The sequence below is a fragment of the Myodes glareolus genome, chromosome X (assembly GCF_982192425.1).
Source record: "Myodes glareolus chromosome X, mMyoGla1.1, whole genome shotgun sequence".
NCBI classification, from domain to species: Eukaryota; Metazoa; Chordata; class Mammalia; order Rodentia; family Cricetidae; genus Myodes; species Myodes glareolus.
The window spans coordinates 33359600-33381714 of record NC_142053.1 but is presented as its reverse complement, the minus strand read 5'-3'; the positions used below and the strand labels follow the sequence as shown (position 1 = coordinate 33381714).

The 22115-nt window shown below is 38.0% G+C and overlaps 1 protein-coding gene across 2 annotated transcripts in view; it reads right to left on the bottom strand.

Annotated features, from left to right (window-relative positions):
* Xiap (X-linked inhibitor of apoptosis) overlaps positions 1-22115 on the bottom strand; it is a 44788-nt gene that overhangs the window by 17918 nt on the left and 4755 nt on the right. For both annotated transcript variants that reach the window (XM_087903050.1, XM_087903051.1), the window contains 2 exons: positions 2041-2946; positions 743-842 (listed from right to left, as the gene is read on the bottom strand). In XM_087903050.1, coding sequence (XP_087759176.1) covers positions 743-842; positions 2041-2914 — 974 coding nt within the window. In that variant the 5' untranslated portion in view covers positions 2915-2946. The remainder of the gene's footprint in view (positions 1-742; positions 843-2040; positions 2947-22115) is intronic.

Sequence of the window (22115 nt, the reverse complement as noted above, 5' to 3'; positions counted from 1 at the left end):
CTGGGATTAAATGTATGGGCCACCAACGCCCAGTCAACACTTTCCTTAAGTTCAAAATGGCAAATTTTTTTAGCCAAAAGTGAGTACTTAAAAATCTTTTATTTTCTCATTTAATTTTAAGGTTGTTTAAGGAAGATTCATTTCAAATGAATCATCCAAAGATTTAAGTTGGATTATTTGTATAGTAGAAACTTATACAACTTATATAGCTGAGTACTTTATTTTACAGAGGCAAGATGACAAAGGAACCTGAAACAACCACAGGGTTTCAAAATGGAGGGCAGCCTAGAAGACATTGTGAATTCAGGCCAATCTCAGCTAATCTGAGACTTTGCTTCAAGTTAAAACCAAATGAAACACAAACAATAAATAATAATATTCGGGACTTCTCATGGCACCACGGGCTCAGGCCATTCTCCAAAGAGCCTACTTCTAAATGAAAGGCATACATTTTTGTATAGTATAATAAATAAAATGTACACATTTTTATAATTTGGTGTTTAGAAACAGAACCATCTAAGTATCATATGATATAGGAACAGTGATTGTTTTTGGTTACCAGAAGTCTTAAGTGGTATTTTTTTTTTTTGCCTACAAAGTAGGTGACCCCATTTCTATAAACCTGGTGTGAATTTCAAGCCATAGTGAAGGCAAAAAATAGTTGAGGTGAAAAGTAATTCAAATCTTTCCACTGAACATTGTCCAACTTGCCTATTACTGAATGAGCGATTAAGAACCTTACCCGGGAAACCATTTAGCATGCTGTTCCCAAGGGTCTTCATTTGCCTTCCAATCTGTGAGCCCTCCTCCACAGTGAAAGCATTTCACTTTATCACCTTCACCTAAGAAAACAGACAAGTAAAACTATGTGTATTTGTGCAAGGCGACGTTTTCAGAAAAATGCCCATGCTGATATTTAAGGGGTGTCTATGTTACATAAGAATCTCATGGCTTAAAAGAAGACATTCACATTCTATCAAGATATGATCTCTGTCATTTGAGGGGAAATACATACTAAATTCACCATCTCAATATGAGGTGCTTTGTAGAAGACAACAAAAGTAAAATCAACCTTTTTAATGCTAGAAACTATAATTGTTACATTCTTTCTAGTGTATGTCATTTAGGTCATAACTATTATACTTACTTCATCAAAGTGAAATTTGTACAAATTATATTCCAAATGTTAAAAACAATAAAACTCAGCATAAATTACAAGTGTCTTCAAGGATAGAGCCCTCTGACATTAAAAAGACCTTTAAGATTACTATGTTATATAAATGAAAAGATCTGAAATAATTTACATTTGGACTTGGCATTATTCAATCTTAAAATAAATGGGTCAGGCATGTAGATATAAGATATTCCTATAAGCCACCACAATACCGGCTGTTCTTGAGATATCTACAGGAACTGTTTCAAATTGTTCTGAAGCAATAAGGAATAATACTGGGCAGCGTTCAAATATGTACTGTATGCTTTAAAGGCAGATGGTCATTTTGTGGTTGGTTTTCTGAGAGAGGGTATCACAATGAAGCTCAAACTGCCCTCAAACTCAGGCTGATCTTCCTACCTTAACCTATGGATTGCTGGAATTATAGGTGTGTGGCACCATGGTTAGCTTGATGTCAATTTACCATGAACCAAACTAACTTCTCTGTTAACTCTTTTTATAGGGTTGTAGTGAAGCTCAGAGAAAATCCATGTAATAGGTATTTGGAGCACACAGAGATGTTCAATAAATGGTAGCTATTATTACTATTAGACCCATCATTATCTATCAGGAATCAATATCTTTTTTTCTCTCAATTCTACCTCCAAACAATTATATGAACACATCTGACTCATAATAGCATAGTCTTTAACATAAATTCAATAGTTACATTAAAGAGTTAACATATGAGCTCAGAAAATGATACCGATGATAAACAATATTGAAAACTTATACCTAAATATTTATCAGTTCAGAAGACTCAAGACAATGATTTTCTTTTTAGGGGCCCTGTGACAGTTGGAAGGCAATGTATTGGTTAAGTTTACCTAAAGCATAAAATCCAGCTCTTGCAAGCTGCTCCTTGTTAACTGAGTATATCCATGTTCCAAAAGTATTGATCCGTGCTTCATATTCTGCCATGGCTGGATTTCTTGGAGAAATTGTCGAATTTGGGAAATTCCTATCAGAACTCATACCAGGTTCACTTCGAACATTAACATTCCGGCCCAAAACAAAAAAGCAGTTGGGAAAGTGTCTCCTGTGTTCTGACCAGGCACGATCACAGGGCTCCCAATTTTTCAGTTTTCCACCACAACAAAAACACTGCACTTGATCATCAATCCCTGTGTAGTAGAGGCCAGCACTAGCCAACTCTCTGGGGGTTATATGGGCATAATCTGGCCAGTTCTGAAATGACTTTAATCTGGCTTCTTCACTACACATGGCAGGGTTCCTCGGGAATATGGTGTCTGAAATATCTACAACCTGTCCAGTTCTCAAAAGATAATCTGCTTGAGTCTCAGATGGTCTGTCGAGAATAAAATGATTTCTGTTTCCCACGGAGTTTTCAGCTTTGTACTGGCCATTTTGGACACTAGAATTTGTAGACTGTGTGGCACTGTTTTCAAAATAAAAACCATTGATAAATCTGCAATTTGGGGATATTTTCCTGTGTCTTCCAACAGCTGAGTCTCCATATTGCCATCTATCTACTGCTGCGTGACAACTAAAGCACTGCACAGTATCTCCTTCACCAGTATAAAGAAACCCTGCCCGTGCCAATGTTGATGCTGAAACAGGACAACTACTTGGAAAGGTAGCAAACGTTTTTAATCTATTAAACTCTTCTACAAATTCTTCATCCTTATTGGTGTCTGCAGGTACACAAGTTCTAGATCCTTCAAAACTGTTAAAAGTCATCTTCTCTTGAAAAGAGGACTTGACCACCTTTTCTAAAAAGAGAACATTGCATTAGGAAATCCCAAACACATAACACAAGGAACTTATTTCTGATACTAAGCACTAACAAATAATCCAGTGATAACATAAAAACAATGGCACAATCACTAAGGCACACTTAAATTCTAAACACTAGAGTCTTACATTACCAAGCTACTTGAGTTTTAAAATCTGGTGTTTTTGGTTTCTCTTTTCAGTGGCAAGGCTTCACATAAAGCCAGACACCTGCTCTAACACAGTTCCAGCCTGTTTCTCTCTCTTATTTATTATAGTCTTGAATATCCATCTCAGGGCTTTTTGCATTTTAGGCAAGTGCTCTCTACAAATGAGCCTCTATCGCAGTCCCATTTTCTCTTTTGATAGAAAACAATATGTAAACAAACAGAACAATTACTAATCTTAATCACTCATTTTATATAACTATGTAAATTATGCACAGAAAAACTATAAATATTAAACCCGTGAAGTCATTAATTAGGAAAGACATGAAAGTAGCATAAAATATGCAGATTATTAAAGACTATGCATAATTGTCATAATGAATCATTTCAGATTCAAGGAATCAAAGTTCATTTTTACTATTTAAAAAGAAATGAATGTTTAGAATGTTCATGGATTAATTTAAAATATATTTTTGCTTTCTTGCTTAGCAAAAAAAAAAGATACTCTAGTGAATGCCATACCCAAGAATACATAGGAAGCACAAATTTAAAAAAGGAAGACAAAGTCACATGGTGAATCTGGGAGGAGTTGAAAAGGTAGGTGACAATGACCAAAATGCAATGTATAAAGTTCTCAAAGAACAAATAAAAGTATTAAGCAAACAAAGAAAGTATTCACAAAATTGGGTCCAGCATGTTAAGGATATTAAATGCTTCCTCATTTTCATGTGCAGAGCCCACTTTTGCTGGAAATGGACCACTCCTTATTTTATGCACACAAACACACATACACACCCCACATACCCAAAACTGCCAGGCAGATAAAGGCTTAATATTTATGGATAGTAATTGAGATTACTTTTGCTATCAATTTCTGTTGGTCAAGGAACAGTCTGTTTAAATGGGAGAGAATTTAGCAGCCTCATTACAGTTGTCCAATTACAACTATGTAATGTTTAGCCCAAATAACACACCAAAAGGAGTCAGCTACATTATGGGAAGAGTGGTAAGACAGTTGTCCTCTAACCCAGTAAATTGCAAAATGATGCTACTATTAATTGCACAATACTACAAGTGGAAATCATAGTCACCTTAGGCATACCAGTCAAAAGAACATGTGGTCACCCTACCTACAAGACAAACCTGGTTCTGCTTCTTCAGAATCTTCCACAATGCCATACTGTCCTCAGTATGCTTGTCAAATGAAAAATAAACAAATGGCTAAAACTCAAATAACAGCAAAAATGAAAATTTTGATGTAAAGATGAATACGTATCTGGATATTTCTCAAAAGAGGATTTACAAATAGCCAACCACCATATTAAACACCAGGAGAATACAAATTAAAGCCACAATGAGATATCACCTCACACCTATAAGACTAGCTATTATTTGAAAGACAAAGACTAACATATGTTGCTGAGGATATGAAAAAAGGGACCTGCAAAGAGGAATGTAAGCTAGCACAGCCATTATGAAACACAAAATGGAGGTTCTTTTTGCTTTTTTGTTGTTGTTGTTGTTGTTGTTCTGTTTCAGTTTTTCAAGAAAGGGCCTCACTATGTAGCTTTGGCTATACTGAAACTCACTCTGTAGATCACAATGGCCTTGAACTCACAGAGATCTGCCTGCCTCCCAAGTGCTGAGATTAACGGTGTGCGCCATTACCACCCTTTTGATTTTTGTATAAATGTGTGCCTGGTATGCATGCATGTGCATGGATATCTATTATTCTCTACTATTCTCTACTTTGTTAAGGCAAAATCTCTCAGTTGAACCAGAGCTCACTGACTGGGCTGATCTAGTCAGCTTCTGCCTTGGCAATGCACTGGGCCATCTCTCTAGCTCCTAAATGGAGTCTCTTCAAAAACAAGACAGAGTTGGGGTTTGGGGAAGTGGCTCAGCAGTTAAGAGCATTTACTGCTCTTGCAAAGCACCCGAGTTCAGTTCCCAGCATCTATAGCCACATCAGGCTGCTCACAACCACCTGTAACTTCACTTTCACAGGATCTAATGCCTCCAACCTCCTTGGGCACTTACACTTACATGCGCACACCCACAGATACATACACACACACACACACACACACACACACACACACACACACACAAAATTAAAAATAAGTTTCAAAACCAACTAGACAACGATGGGGATGTTGCTAATGTAGTAGAGTACTTAACTATCCCTGGGTTTAATTCTTAGCACTACCTAAACGGGGTGCAGTGGTACAATAATCTGTACATATCTATTTCTGTACAGTATATATTTCCCATGTAGTAATCTCAGAATTGCAAGCTCATTCTCAGCTACATAACAAGTTTTAGGCCAGCCTGTGATATACAATCTCAAAAACAAAGAAAGCAGAGGTAGTCCTAACTCAGGATCTAGCAGTCTCACCACTGGGCATACATCCAGGGAAGTGAAATCAGTATGCTGAAGAGACTACCTGTATTTGCACATTTATTATAGTACGGTTTGTATGAGGAATCAGCTTTAGGAAATCACTGTTGAACAGACAAAAATGTAGTATATGTATACAAAATACTATTTAGTGTTAAAAAGATTAAAATTTTACCACTGGCAGAAACATGAATAGAACTGGATGAAATTATGTGAAGTAAAACATGTTAGGTACATATGTGGAAGCTAAAAGGTTAATGGGTACAAGGGTATATAGTTGAACAGAAGTAACTTACTTTTTTCCGTTTTGTTTGGAGACAGAGTTTCACTACATATCCAAGCTGACCTCATATTTACTGCCCAAGCCTCCAGAGACCTGGGATTACAGACATGTACCACCAAGCCCTGCAGGACAAGGAATTCCTTTTCTTTTCTTTTTCCTGTTTCATGTGTGTGGGTGAATATGCAAGTGCAGGCCTGTGCATGTGGAAGCCTAATGCTGGTGTTGGGAATCACCCCAAATTTCCCTTCCATCTTATTTGTTGAGACAAGATCTCTAAATAAAACCTAGACTTACTGACAATGTCCAGCCTGTTAGCCAGCATGCCCTGCAAAGCCTGTCTCCTCCTGGAATTAGAGGTATGCCATTATGCCCACCAAGCATTTATTTGAGTCCTGGGAAACAAAACTCAGGTCCTCATATGGTCATAGCAAATGGTTTCCCTACTTAGCCAACTACTCAGTCCTGATTACTAATGTTCTGTAGTAAACTAGAAAAACTGTGGTTTGAAAATAACTAACCAGATACTTTAGTTAACAGACAAGTTTTGAACATTCTGAATTCAAAGATATTCAAAAAAAAATAAATGTCTGAAATTATAATGAATATTACTCTGATCTGATTCAGTATATATTTCCCAGGTAGTGAAACTCATGACACTGTATCATATACACATAATTACTGTGTCAATTAAAAATATATTTTAAGGGCTAGAGAGATGGCTCAGTAATTAAGAGCAATGGTTGCTCTTCCAGAGGACCAGGGTTCATTTTCCAGCACCTCACAGTTGTTTGCAATCCCATTTCTAGGGGATTCAATACCCTTACACAGACATATATGGAGGCAAAAAACCAATGCACATGAAAAAATAATTTTAAGCAACAAACTATGTATACATTAAAGAATACACACACACACACACACACACACACACACACACACACACACACACATATTAAAGACTACATTCAGGGGGCTGAGGTAGGGGACACTGAATTAGAGACCAGCCTGGGCTACATAATGAGGCCCTTCTGAAAACACAAATACACACACACCTCAGAATGGTCATGATGTCTTGTGTGCCTCTATACACTAATTTTCTGAGATCTTGGGAAGACTTATGCAGAACTTTGGGCACTATGTTAACACAGTATGTCATAGAACATTAATTTCCTTTTGAGCAATATTTTAAAAAAGGCCTCTCTTGAAAGATGACAATAAATTTTAGACTTGCGTGGCCTTGCCAATTTTCACTAGTATTCATATATCCCTTAAGAGCTGACTTTTATCTATCTCTGAGCAATTTTTTGGAACAGTTTTAGATACTTTTGACTAGCATTTTCCAGATGTTTGAAAACATTCTGACAATAATGTTCAAAGTTCTTTGTTGACTCAGCATAAGCTAGATGATTAAGCAAGAGATTCAAAGAAACAAAAGGCTACTTGATAAGCGAGTGAGAAAAAATTTAATACAGAAATATGCAAAATTATATATATATTAAAGTTGTATAACTAAGGAAAATGAAGAAATGATTTAGAATGAAGTCATATAAAGGCGAACTTCCAGTTTAAAACCTTGGGATTTTAGTTAATTGCAAATTCATTACAAGCCAACATTACATGGCTGCTAAAAAACTCACAGCCTTCAAACTGTGTTAGTGTCCAGATGTGGAACATTTACATTCAGTTCAGCATAATGAATTCTACCTCCAGTTCCAAACACATTTTGAGAGGAACACTGACAAATTTTCATGTCCTCAGAAGAGCAATCAAGATGATTGCTCTTCTCATATGAGGAATAGTTGGAAGAGCCAAGACGATTTATCCTAAAAGGAGGAATGATTGGCATGTGGAAAAGCAATTCAAATTCCATGTATCTTTACCCTCAGAGTGGAAATAAGGCCAATAGATATATTTAATACATTTTATTTTTTTGCATTTTAAAATTTGCACACACACACACGCGCACACACACACGCACATGCACACAAATACACACACACAGCAGGGTATGTGCCATAGGTCAGAGGACCAACCACTCACAGGACCCAATTTTCTCCTTCTACCATGTGATCTCCAAAGATAAAAATCAGATCATCAGGTTAAGCAACAAATGCATTTATGATGAGTCCTCTGGTTGGCTCATAACCAATACATTTTAGCCTCATATATAAATCAACTTTAAAACAAGCAAGTGTGGTACAAAATGAGTTGGGTTGCCTTGGAGATTGTGAGTCTTTCCCATCAGTAAGAGACCTCTTCAGTGTAGATCAGAAGACTAAGCATTTTCAATTCTGTATTTATCCTGAAGAATGGTCAGCATAAGCAAAATCATGAAACTCACTGTTCCTGAGGTAATATTTCATATCTTGAGATAATTAAAACATATAAAATTAAAGAACTAGTCTTATTTAGCAATGGCAGAAATTTTGTGAGGTTCAATTATTTATCCCATTCCAAATAGTGAAACTTTGTCGTTCTACATGAGTATCTCTGTGTGAAGCTTCGAAGAGGAGACTTTAAGTGGATAATATAGTGGCACATTCCTGTAATCCTGGCATTCTGGAGTCTAGGGCAGAAAGGTGATGAGTTCAAGATGAGTTTAAGACCTTGTCTCAAAAAAATAAAAGGAGACTTCACTTTCTCAGGGATTAACTGCATGCTGTTGGTTTAGGTTACACAGGTTTGAAAAGCCGGTATTTGAATGAATACTAAATATAACGTTTTAAGATGTAGAAGGGCAACAAAATAAGAGATATCAGATAAGCTAAAAGTGACAGAGAAGTGACTCAAGAGAAACCTGGCGGGGGCTAAAGATAGCTCGGTAGGTTTTTCGAGACAAGGTTTCTCTGTGGCTTTGGAGCCTGTCCTGGAACTAGCTCTGTAGACCAGGCTGGCCTCGAACTCACAGAGATCCGCCTGTCTCTGCCTCCCACGTGCTGGGATTATTATTTTTTCTTTAAGACGAGGTTTCTCTGTGACTTTGGAACCTGTCCTGGAACTAGCTCTGTAGACCAGGTTGGCCTTGAACTCACAAATATCCTCCTGCCTCTGCCTCCCACGTGCTGGGATTAAAGGCATGCACCACCACCACCACCACCCTCCGCCCCCCCCCCCCCCCGCATGGCATGGTAGATTAAAGGGCTTATCCCACACAATTCTGTGGCCTGAGTTAAATCCTAATAACTGATATAAAAGGCAAAGGATGGAAACAATTCCACAAAGTTGTACTTGATCATGCACTTAGTGTGTGTGTCTCTCTCTCACATATGTGAGTGCAATACACACACACACACACACACACACACAACCTCAGGTTGGAAGAAGGTAACAGAAAGGGTAGCAGATAGTAAAGTAAGGAGTCACGTGAAATAATGGCTGGGAAGGGACCGGAGAGAAGTATAATACTATAAAAACAGAGAATTGTGAATATAGAAGAAAATTGAGCATATGCCTATTGGTGAAAGGTTATAGAATGGCTTTGGATGTTAAAAAAAATAAAAGAAAGAAAAGGAAAAGAAAAAAGATCTAAGGAGCAATAGTGTATGCTGAGATAATTTAAGGCTTCTCTCTATCAATATATTCAGGCTTTGGACTGGGTAACCAGAAATGGAGAAAAGCAGGGAGTACAATGTCAAAGAAACCTTTGCCAAAAGGGGAAGGCAGTTGGAAATCTTGAGGGAAATAATGACTGGGAAAAACTATACCATGGAAGACAATAATGAAACGAAATGGAGCAGCAAGAAATGGTGCATGCTTTTATGATGGATTTGAAGTACTTTATAATGGTAATATAGTTGGTTTAAAACACACATGAAATGCTGGGATTAATGGTACATGACTGCAATCTTAGCACTTGGGAGGTAGAAGCAGGAGTTCAAGTACAGCCTGTTACATGGTGAGTTCAAAATAAACCTGATTACTAAAATTCTGTCTCCCCCTCAAAAAAGTAAAATACACATGTGTACACAGACACACACAACCTAGTCAGCTCTGTGAATAAATCTATGGGCAGGTGCTAAGAATAGAAGACTGCTAACCTGGAGAAAAAAGGAAGGAAGTAGGTTGAGACATACAGAAACAAAAAACCTGCCAATTTACTGTTTACAGACAACACAAAAGCTTTTTTCTTCCCAAATTTTTATTAAGAGATGTAAAATAAAGGTTATTTGAATGGGAAAAAAGAACAAAAAATAGGATATAAGCCATAATATTGCCACCATATTAAAGCATACTAATGACCACGACTCAGAATGTAGTAGTCAATGAATTGAAAATAATGCTAGTTTTGTTCAGTAACAGTATCAGAGCCAACAAAATTTACTGGGTCATGATTATTGCTAATAGAAAACTAAAGTGTTAGGAGTAGTGATGCAAGCCTTCAACCTCAGCACTTCGGAGAGAAGACAGAGGTAGGAGGATATCTATGAGTTCGAAGTCAGCTTGATCTACATAGTGAGACCATCTCAGAAAAAAAATGTTATACTGGCAAGATTACAAATGCTCTTTATCTCAAAAAAAAGGGAAAGAAAGAAAAACTACTATTATCATTTGATTCAGAATAAATTATTCTTTCCTTACAAAAACTAGTATTATCACTTAAAATCTGTCAACTTGCCCCTACATGTTAGGTCAAGTGCCCACCAAGTTGTGAGAGGGAGCAAAAAAGTAGATGGCTCAGCCCCCACAAAGAAAAGCAGCAAAACTGTGCTAATACAGCAGTGGAACTCAAGGCTAGACACCAGCTACGTCTTCAGGCACACACATTTATGGGCTCATGGGTTACAGGTGCTTACAAGCCTACCATTCCTAAGGGAATACTCAACATGAACTGTAGTTGTGGAGCTCATAAACAATCCTGGCAAGCCGAGCGGTGGTGGTGCACGCCTTTAATCCCAGGTGAAAGGAGGCGATCAAGGTTGTCTTCTGACCTCTACACACATGCTATAGGATGCATGCACCTGCATCCATATATGAACAGGTGTGTATACACATGCGCCTGTGTGCATGCATGCATGCACGCGCACGCACACACACGCACACACACGCACACACACACACACACACACACACACACACACACACACACACAGAATGTCTTAACTGATTCACTCTGTTCTACTAACCACAGAAAGGCAATATCTATTCACTAGTATGCTTTAAGACTTGAGACTTCTATTTTCTATTATAGACATGGATGCTCTCCCATAAACTCACCAAAGGGTTTCCATCTACAATCACAACATTAAATATTCCCCAGGACTCTATATCTGGGATGTTTTCACCTTAAGAGAATATAACATATGGCTTAGGAAAAACAACCTAGGGGTCCTTATATCCCAATTTGTTTCAGGAACTCTGGCTCACAACAGAAGAATGTTAGCTCTTAGAAGTTAATGGTAGCTGGATAGTGGTGATGCACACCTTTAATTCCAGCACTTAGGAGGCAGAGGCAGGGGGAATCTCTGTGACTTAGAGGCCAGCCTAGTCTACAGAACTAGTTCCAGGACAGCTAGGAATGATACACAGAGAAACCCTGTCTCCAAAGACCAAAAAAAGGGTCAATGGTCTATGTCAAGCATGATACCTCAGGTCTATAAATCCAAGTACTTGGGGACTGAAGCAGTAACCATACAGGCTTAAAACCTGGGTTATATACCAGTTTAAGGCCAGCCACCACTACATGAATTTGAGGGTAGCCTAACGTACACAAAGCCCTAAGTCAAATTAAAAAAAAAGGATAACAATGAAAATCACATTATCACAAAAACAGTGGTATGCTACTAGCTAACGGTGTTCCTACAGCTAAAGAACAAATTCAGCTGAGTCTGAAACAATGTGTTTCACCCTCAAATTAAGTGAGCTTTGCAAGTGGTGTAGGCACAGAATTTGAGACACATGTTCCCAATTTTTTTAAAAAAAACCCTCAGCAATCTTACCGAAAGCAATCTACAGATTCAACGCAATGGCCATCAAAATCCCAGCAAAATTCTTCGAGAACCTCATAGAATGGTACTCAAATCAACTTCATATGGAAAACCAAAAAACCCAAGATAGTCAAAACAATCCTGTACAAAAAAAAAAAAAAACTTCTGGAGGCATCACAATCCCTGACTTCAAACTCTATTACAGAGCTACAATACTGAAAACAGCCTGGTATTGGCATAAGAACAGACAGAAGGACCAATGGAACCGAATAGAAGACCTGGATATCAATCCACACATCTTCAAACACCTGACCTTTGATAAAGAAGCAAAAAATATCAAATGGAAAAAAGAAAGCATATTTAACAAGTGGTGCTGCCATAACTGGATATCAACATGGAGAAGAATGAAAATAGAGCCATATCTATCACCATGCACAAAACTCAAGTCCAAATGGATCAAAGACCTCAACATAAAGCCAGCCACATTGAACCTTATAGAAAAGAATGTGGGAAGTACACTTGAACGCATTGGCACAGGGAAACACTTCCTAAATAATATAACCCCAGCAGCACAGACACTGAGAGAAACAATTAATAAATGGCATCTCCTAAAACTGAAAAGCTTCTGTAAAGCAAAGGACATGGTCAACAAGACAAAACGACAGCCTACAAAATGAGAAAAGATCTTCACTAACCCCACATCAGACAGAGGTCTGATCTCCAAAATATACAAAGAACTCAAGAAACTGGTCACCATAAGAACAAAAAATCCAATAAAAAAATGGAGTACAGACCTGAACAGAGAACTCTCAACAGAGGAATCTAAAATGGCTGAAAGACACTTAAGGAAATGCTCAACATCCTTAGTCATCAGAGAAATGCAAATCAAAACAACTCTGAGATTCCATCTTACACCTGTAAGAATGGCCAAGATCAAAAACACTGATGACAACTTATGCTGGAGAGGTTGTGGGGAAAAGGGAACACTTCTGCATTGCTGGTGGGAATGCAACCTAGTACATCCCCTTTGGATGTCAGTGTGGTGATTTCACAGAAAATTAGGAAACAACCTTCCTCAAGACCCAGCAATATCACTTTTGGGTATATATCCAAAGGAGGCTCAATCATGCCACAAGGACAACATGTGCTCAACTATGTTCACAGCAGCTTTGTTTGTCACAGCCAGAACCTGGAAACAATCTAAATGCCCCTCAATCAAAGAATAGATAAGGAAAATGTGGTACATTTACACAATAGAGTACTACACAGTAGAAAAAATGACATCTTGAATTTTGCAGGAAAATGGATGGAGTAGAAAAAATGACATCTTGAATTTTGCAGGAAAATGGATGGAGCTAGAAAACTCAAAGAGTTTTAAATGAAGTAACCCAGACCCAGAAAGACAATTATCACGTGTACTCACCGATAGGTGGTTTTTAAACATAAAGCAAAGAAAACCAGCCTACAAACCACAATCCCAGAGAACTTAGACAACAATGAGGGCACTAAAAGAGACTTACATAATCTACATGGGAAGTAGAAAATAGAAAAAGATAAGATCTCCTGAGTAAATTGGGAGCATGGGGACCTTGGGGGAGGGTTGAAGGGTGGAGGAGAGAGGCAGGGAGGGGAGCAGAGAAAAATGTAGAGCTCAATAAAAATCAATAAAAAAAATCTAAAAAAATTCTAGGTTAATAAAGCATTATCCAATCTAAAAAACAAAACAAACAAACAAACAAAAAAAACCTCCAAGAAGCTAGAACAATTGTAACATTATGAAACAACTGACTGACTTCTAAGTGAAGACATCATAGGACTTGTATAATTAGCTTTTATGAGCTTTAAGTTTGGGTATGGTGGCTCACAGTTGTAATCCCAGCAGGCAAGAGGCTGAAGTGGGAGGACCGTTGTAATCCTGTCTTGAGATACATAGTGAGTTCTAGGACAGCCAAGGATAGATAGAAAGACTGTCTCAAATAAAACAAAAGTGGTCTTTTACTGCTGAGCCATCTTGTCAACCCCTATTATTTTCTTTTCTCTTTTTTTGAGTCAGGGTCTCACTATGTAGTTTTGGCTGGCCTTAAACTCAGCTGAGATTAAAGACACGAATCACCATGTCTGGTTATATTTTTATTTAGTAATGTAATGATTCCCTCTCTACCTGTACAATACAAGTCACTTTCTAACATTTTCTTTTTCTAGAAAGTGGCTGTAGGAGTAGCTTTCCATGCTATGAAGCACTAAAGTTACGCTTAATTATGAAGTCTGGCTAAAGATGTTTGCAATGATTTCTATCCTAAAACTTAAGTACTTATAAATTAATTCCAAACATTTTAAAAAGCAAATTTCACCAGGTGGATCTCTGTGAGTTCGAGACCACCCTGGTCTACAAGAGCTAGTTCCAGGACAGGCTCCAAAGCAACAGAGAACCCTGTCTCGAAAAACCAGGAAAAAAAAAAGCAAATTTCATTGCCTGTTAATGAGACTCCTTTAATAATTGTGTCTTTATTTTCCAGTCTTATTGAAATTCCCCTTGAGTATGTCTATTTGCATATTAGTATGCTTTTTGTTGTTTTGTGGTGCTGGGATTGAACCAATGGCCTTACGTATGCTAGGCAAGTGATATAAGGCTGAATTATATCTTCACTTCTTGGGTTTTTAAAAGTTTTATTTACCTTCAAAAATTACTATTTTGTGTATATGCTCAGGGGAAAGGCATGTGCAATCCATGGCATGTGTACAGAGGTCCGAGAACAACTTTGTGGGATTAGTGCTCTCCTTCTACTTTTACATGGGTTCTGGAGATGGAACTCAAGTTTGTCAAGCTGTCATGGCAGGTGCTTTACCTGATGAGCCATCTCACTGATCCATTCTACAATTCTAAGACTGACTGGGTATGTATCATTCAGTTGACAGACTGACTTTGAACCTACTTTGTAGTACAGGCAAGCTAGTGAATGTGTAATTCTCCTCCCTTAACCTTCATAATGCTAGGACTACAGGCCTGTAGCATCATTTCAAGCTTCTAGTATGCATTTGTTTTTGGGGACGAGAAGAATTAAAACAAGGTTTTATTATGTAGCACGCAGGCAGACATGGTGCTGGAGAAGAAGCTAAGAGTTCTAAATCTTGATCCATAGACAACAGGAAGTGCACTGTCGCACTGGGCATGATTTGAGCATATATGAAAACCTCAATACCCACCTCCACAGTGACACGTTTCCTCCAACAAGGTCACATCTACTCCAAAAAGGCCCTACCTCCTAATAGTGCCACACCCTATGACCCCATAGGGGCCATTTGCATTCAAATCAACATAGTCAAATATTTGTAATCCTGCTAAATTGGAGGCTAGCCTAGACTACAGGAGATCCTATCCCCAAAAAAGTATATAGGCCAGGCGGTGGTAGCACACACCTTTAAAGAGAGACAGGACAGGTGGATCTCTGTGATTTAGAAGTTATCCTGGTATATAAAGCAAGTTCCAGGACAGGCTCCAAAGCTACAGAGAAACCCTGTCATAAAAAACAAAAAAAAAAAGATATAAGTTCAGTTTAAAAGCCCACAGTACACTTATCATAGAACCTGGGCTCAATTCTCTGCACCAGAAATAGAAGCAACAATTATAAGGTTTCTGGGTGATAGTGGCACACGCCTTTAATCCCAGCACTCAGGGAAACAGAGGCAGGAGTATCCTCTGTGAGTTCGAGGAAAGCCTGGTCTATAAAGTGAGTTCCAAGTCAGCCCAGAGCTGTTACACTGAGAAACCCTGTCTTGGAAAAAAAAGTAATAATTATAAACTCAGGTTGGACAGATGAGGCTGTTCATCAAGTAAAAGCCTGGCAACCTGAGTTCAATCTGCAGCTCCCAGGTGAAAGCATCCTCCTAACCTCCTCATGCATTGTGGCATATGTGCCCCCCCCATGCAAATCACTAAAAAAAGCAACCCCCAGATTGCAGAGCCAGGGGTATTTTAGAACAGTGGTAAAAACACTTGCCTGGTGTTCCATCCCAAGAACCACAACAAATAACAACAAAAAGCGACAAAATTCGGGTTGTAGATGAATACTAAAGTACAGCAGACATATTTTCATGATACTGTATTAAGAAGCTGTTTGCAGAGTTTTGGTGTAACTAAGTCGTGCAATGTCTGCTTAGCATGCATAAGGTCCTGGGATCCCCAGAATAGCATAATGATGTTGATACAAACTGTATAACCCCAATAATAAGAACATATAAAATGGCAGTATTATACACTGAAATTCTATTGTTAAGGGCATGGTGACTGACAAATGTATCTCCATATACAGGAGGTTGAGGCAGGAAAACTGCTCAAAGTTTGAGGCTAGCCTGGGATACACAGTGATTTCCAAAGCAGCTTGGGCCACAATGGGAGACTCTCTTTAAAAAAAAAAAAACTGTTATCTCTGGGTAATGCTATTACTGATTTATTTTCTTTGTGCTTTCTTTCTTTTTATCCAGCTAGTATACTGAACTCTAATAAATAGAATAAGCAGGTAGACTCTTAATTTGTCAGGGGATCATTATATAATCCTGCCCACAAGAGTGTCACCTGGCTACTATCCATGTCAAAATGCTTCCTTGATCTGTGAATACACTAACCTAATAAACTGAGTATTGAAGCCTTGTAGTACTGCCAGGTTTTGACTTTCCATTAAAGACAAGTTTCATAAATTACAGAAGAGAGAACAATACATTCTTTAGTTTGCTACCTATTCTAAGATTTCCTGCCAGTTTACTACTTAGATAACTATCCAGGATGAAAACATACAAGAGAGGAGAAACTGTAAATTGATGTCAACAATGTTGATCGACAGGTTAGACAAGAGATGGAGAAGATAAAGGTGAAGTCTTAGCGATGGACAGGTTATGTTTCTGGTACTTGCCAGGAAACAAATGCCTTTTGATCCACTGGTTATGTGGAAATAATTCAGCTACAAAAAGGGGAAAAACCCCACTTAATCCTGATTGTCACTTTGATGGAGAGGAGAGTAATTTGTCAATTTTTGAGATAGATAGAATCTTACTCTGTACAATGGGTTGGCCTAGAACTCACTATATAGCTCATGATGGCCTGCAATGTCTCCTGCTTTAGCTTACCAATGCTGGTATTACTACCGGTATAAGACACATTTCTATCTGGCTCATTAGTTTTGAGTTGAAAATAAATGGGTTTTATTTAATAGTATTTTTAACTGAACTTTAGTTAACCATTCATATACTAGCATGTAAAAAATAATTAGGAGGACCTGATGATATATGCCTTTAATCTCTCAGCACTAGGGAAGCATAGTCAGGCAGATCTGTGACTCTGAATCCAGTCAGATCTACATAGTGAGTTGTAGGGCACCTAAGGCTACATAGTGAGACCCTGTCTCAAAAAAGAAATTAAAAAAGGAAAAAGGAAGGCCTAATAAGAACAAAGGATTATGCCTACCTCTAGCCAAAAATGTCCCTCATTTTCCTTTCTTTTTTATTTTATTCCTCATATATCTTACAAAGGGGCAGCTGATTGAGAAACAATTATACTGAAAATTAGAAATATTTCATTTTATAGACATTCAAAAGCAAACTTGCACACAATGTTCTGGGCGTGGTATCCATGCCTTTAATCCCAGCACTTGGGAAGCAGAGGCAGCAGACATTTGTGAGTTCCAGGCCAGTTAGAGGTAAAGTGTGATAGTCTCAAAAGATTAAAAAAATTCACATAAGAGACTATGTGCTGAACAGGAGAGCAGAAATCACTCCTTTCACAGATACAGATACTAAGGCTCACAGAAAAGAAAATTTGACCAAGGCTACATAGATTATAACTGGCAGAGAATGACAAGTTATTCTGATCTTCTGTACTTGATTAGATAACACAGGGATCAGGGTCAGTATTGACAATCGAGTGAACTCACAATGCCCTGTCGGTCTTCATTTAGTGAATGGTTTGGCAAATGGGTTATATTACCTAACCTAGAAATTTCTCAGAATAAATTATTAATTTGTTTGTAATGCTTGGGATGGAAACCAAGGCCCATGCATGCAAGGAAAACATTTTACCAGGCTGTACTGTGAAAACCTAGCATGAAATATCTATCTTATGGTCATGCTAGGAATCTCAAGCAAGTGCCCAACAAACTTTTTTATATCTTTACTTTGAAATGAGGCCTCACATAGCCCAGGCTAACCATACACTTGTTTTAGAGTGGGCGTGGAAGGGTAGTCATGAACTTAAAAATATGAAATCACATTTACTTATTTATTTAGTGTGGGGACCATGTGCAGAAGTCAAGAATACTCGCAGTCGCTGGCGCTCTCATTTCAGACTGAAGGCAAGAAAGTTTACATACTGAGCCATCTCACCAGCACGGATCTTGATTAGCACTCTTGATCCATCTGTCTCTATCTCCCAAGTGCTGTGGTTTATAAAATATGCCTAGCTATTTTATTTTTTTTTTGAGATAAAGCCACACTATGCTGTTCAGGCTAGCTTCAAAAGCTGTGATCTTTCTGTTTTGGCCTCCTGAGTGCTGGGATGACAAACATGCACCATCATGTCAGGCCTTTGAAACAAATTCCTGATGGGAGTCTACTTTTTTCCCTTTCCCACAACAGAATATTTTGTTCTATCTGTAAACAACTTTGTTGTCTATACTAAAACATTTAGTAGGTTTAGTCTGTCTAGGTTTTATATTTATTTATTTAATTTTACTTTTTTTTAATGGTAAGGTCTCATAAAAATCAGGCTTAAAATTTACTATGTATCCTGGGCTGGTCTACAACTCGTGATCCTCCTCCTTTCACCTACCAAGTACTTATATTATAGGCATATATCACTAAACTTAGGTTTTAGCTTAAATACTGGAGAAAGTAATCTACCTCAGTTATGCTAACATTGATTTTAAAATTATGTATTTAAACTGGGTGGTGGTGGCGCACACCTTTAATCCCAGCACTCAAGAGGCAGAGGCAGGGGTATTTCTGAGAGTTAGAGGCCAGGTTGTTCTATAGAGCAAGTTCCAGGACAGCCAGGGCTGTTACACAGAGAAACCCTGTCTCAAAAAAACAAAAAAAAGAGTATGTATTTAATGTTCTCAAGTACCAAACACTACCTTGTAATTTTTATTTTCCTTAACACCATATTATAACTAAATGCTTAGCTGTAGGCAAATGTTTGCTCCAATTCAGAAAACTTGCTGAAATGAATGAATTTAAGTATAGATTTGTGTAATTCCATATCTTGTCCTCCTTCCTTCTTTAACCATGTTTCCTTTGATCATAACTATAATTTGTCAGTGAACTTTTAAAATTTAGTTGGGGGTTTTGATATGTGATATCTGATTTAACTTTACAAAGCACACTTATAACTTTCAGGTATAAAATGGGCAAACTGTGGTTCTGACTGGTGGTTGTTAGACATAATGTGGTAAATGAAAGACAAAAAAACCCCGTTTGTTATTAATATAGTTCTAGAGAAATTACCATAAATATTATTGGCAGAATCTACAGAGGTATAAGAAAATGTGAGGCTTCCTAATCTTTCTATGCTTGAAAATGTTCTAAAGCATGAAAGTCAGATCAGATCACACAGGCATGCACAGTGAGGGGTCTATTTTGTTCACTTGGAGAAAGGGTTTTACTACATAACCAAGGCTGTCCATGAACTTAAATAGTCTTCCTTTCTCTACTCACAACTAATAATGGAATTACAGAGTGTCCCATCCTGGATAGACTCCAAGTCTATGTTCTAAGGTCAATAAAATGGTTACAGATATATAAAAATATAAATTAAATATTTAAGTATAGATGCCATGGAATGAATAGTAGCACCGCCTTTTCTCCATTTAACCAAATACCCTTAAAAAAAAGGCAGTCTTAGCCAGCCATGGTGGCACATAATCTGTAATCTCAGTACTCAAGAAGCAGAGATGGGAAGACCAACCACAAATTCACAACTAGTCAACTCTACACAGCCACAGCACACCTTTAATCCCAGCACTTGGGGAGGCAGATGAATCTCTGTAAATTCAAGGCCAGCCTGGTCTACTACAGTGTGAGTTCTAGGACAGACTCCAAAAACCCTATCTTGAAAATCAAAAAAAAGGTTGATCTTAGCGAGGCATGAATATATCAGACCTATAATCCCAGCATTCAAGACCATGGAGCTAAAGCAGGAAGATTAAGAATCCAAATCCCAGCTGGGTGACTGTGGTGCTTGCCATTAGGTAGATCTTGTGAGTTCAAGACCAGCCTAGTCAACAGGAGTTCCAGGACAGCCAGAGCTATACAGAGAAACCCTGTGTTGATAAACAAAAACAAAACAGAACAAAACAAAAAAGAATTCAAGTCCTACCTGGGCTACATAGCAAACCTTACCTCAAAATGTAAAAAGTCTGAACTCACTCAGTCTGACCATTCAATCAGCGTTACTTATTCCCAATCTACGATTAGTAATTGCTTTTCACCATGTCTCAAATTCTTGAAAATAACTATAAAACCAGATCATGAAACAGGTAGAGCAAATCACATGTATAATCCCAACTCCTCATGAGGCTGAGGTAGGAGGATCCCAAATTCAAGGCCTCCCGGAGGTACACAGGGAATACCAGACTGGCATGGGCTACAAAACAAAACATGCTCATATATATATGAAGGTGTTCTAACAGGTTACAAGAAGGATCATTTCCAGGAACTGGAGTTATGGGTAGCTGTGAGCTATATGGTGTATATGCTGAGGACCAAATGATCCTGAAGAAGTGCCACAAGTGCTCTTAACTGATGAACACTGGGTTACTAATTATTTTTACCAAGAACTTCATCTAATATGATAGTCAATATCTTCTATGTCTCTGGGTTTTTGAGACAAGGTCTCATGCAGGTTTGGCTGGCCCAGAACTCACTTTGTAGACCAGATTGACCTCAAACTCAGAGATCTGCCTCACTCTGCCTCCCAAGTGCTGGTATTAAATGTGTGCACCACCATATGGGGTATTATGGATATAGACAGAATTTGTGCATTGATTTTTGATGTTATCTCTACAACTGTTTGCCCAGAAAAGGAGTCTGTGAGCTCCTGATGTAGGACGTCCTTCTGTCTATGCTGTTTTCATTGGTTAATAAAGAAACTACCTTGGTCTGCTGATAGGGCAGAACTAAGGTAGGCAGGGAAGACAGAACTGAATGTCGGGAGAAAGAAAGCAGAGTCAGAGAGACACCATGGAGCCATCAGTGACAGACGCTGGGAATTTTACCACTGCCACGTGGCGATATACAGATTAATAGAAATGGGTTAAATTAATATAAGAGTTAGCCAATAAGAAGTTAGAGGCAATGGGCCAAGCAGTGATTTAACTAATACAATTTCTGTGTGGTTATTTCAGTTCTGGGTGGCCGGGACAAACAAGTGGGCCCTTCTCCTACCAGCTCCCATAAATTTTCCTAATCGCAAACCTAGAAGCCTGCTTCTTTCTTTTTAAAATCCTATTCTACACTTACCATACAAAACAGACCAGCAACTGCCATTTATACTTCCAAAAAATTCAAATTGAAATTCTTATTATAAGAAGTTTGAGATTAAATGCCAAGGGGCTATGAGTAATCCCAGCACTCAGGAGGCAGAGGCAGAAGGATTTCTGTGCATTTACACCTAACCAGGACTAAATAGAGAGATTGAATCTCAAAATACCACCACCACCAATATAAAATACATAAATAATATTTTATTATAATACATATAATAAAATTATATTATAAAATATATAATAATAAATGCATAAAATTAAATGAAAGAAAGCTAGGTGTGGCAGCATCCATCTATAATCCTAGCACTCAGGAAACTGAAGTCCGAATAAGGCAAGGGGAGGGTTTTAGGTCACCCTGAAGATACATACTAGGGTCTTATCTATCTCAAAAAATAAAGTATGAACCACAAGTTACTAAGGTTTCTACTTTCACCTTGTTTTTACTTTCTTGTCTCTTTAAAATATAACTGATATTATTATAAGACTTAAAAATGGTATGGTCTCACTGTTGCCAGTCTGTTCTTAAAATCCCAAGCTCAAGAGATCGTTCATCAAAAATCAATTGAAAATAAAAAATTCACCCCAAAAACATCTTTCTCCTTAAACTCCAGAGTAGCTGGCACTATATAAATGTGCCAGTCTAAGCTACACAACAAAACCTTACCACAAAATGCAAAATAAAAAAATAAGATTCAGGTGGTGGTATATCCCTTTAATCCTAGGACTCAGGAGGTAGAGGCAGATGGATGGATCTCTGTGGGTTCAAGGCCAGCCTGATCTACAGAGCAAGTTCCAGGGCAGCCAGGGCTACACAGAGAAATTCCGTGTCAAAGTAACCAAACAAGAACAACAAAGTGAGATAA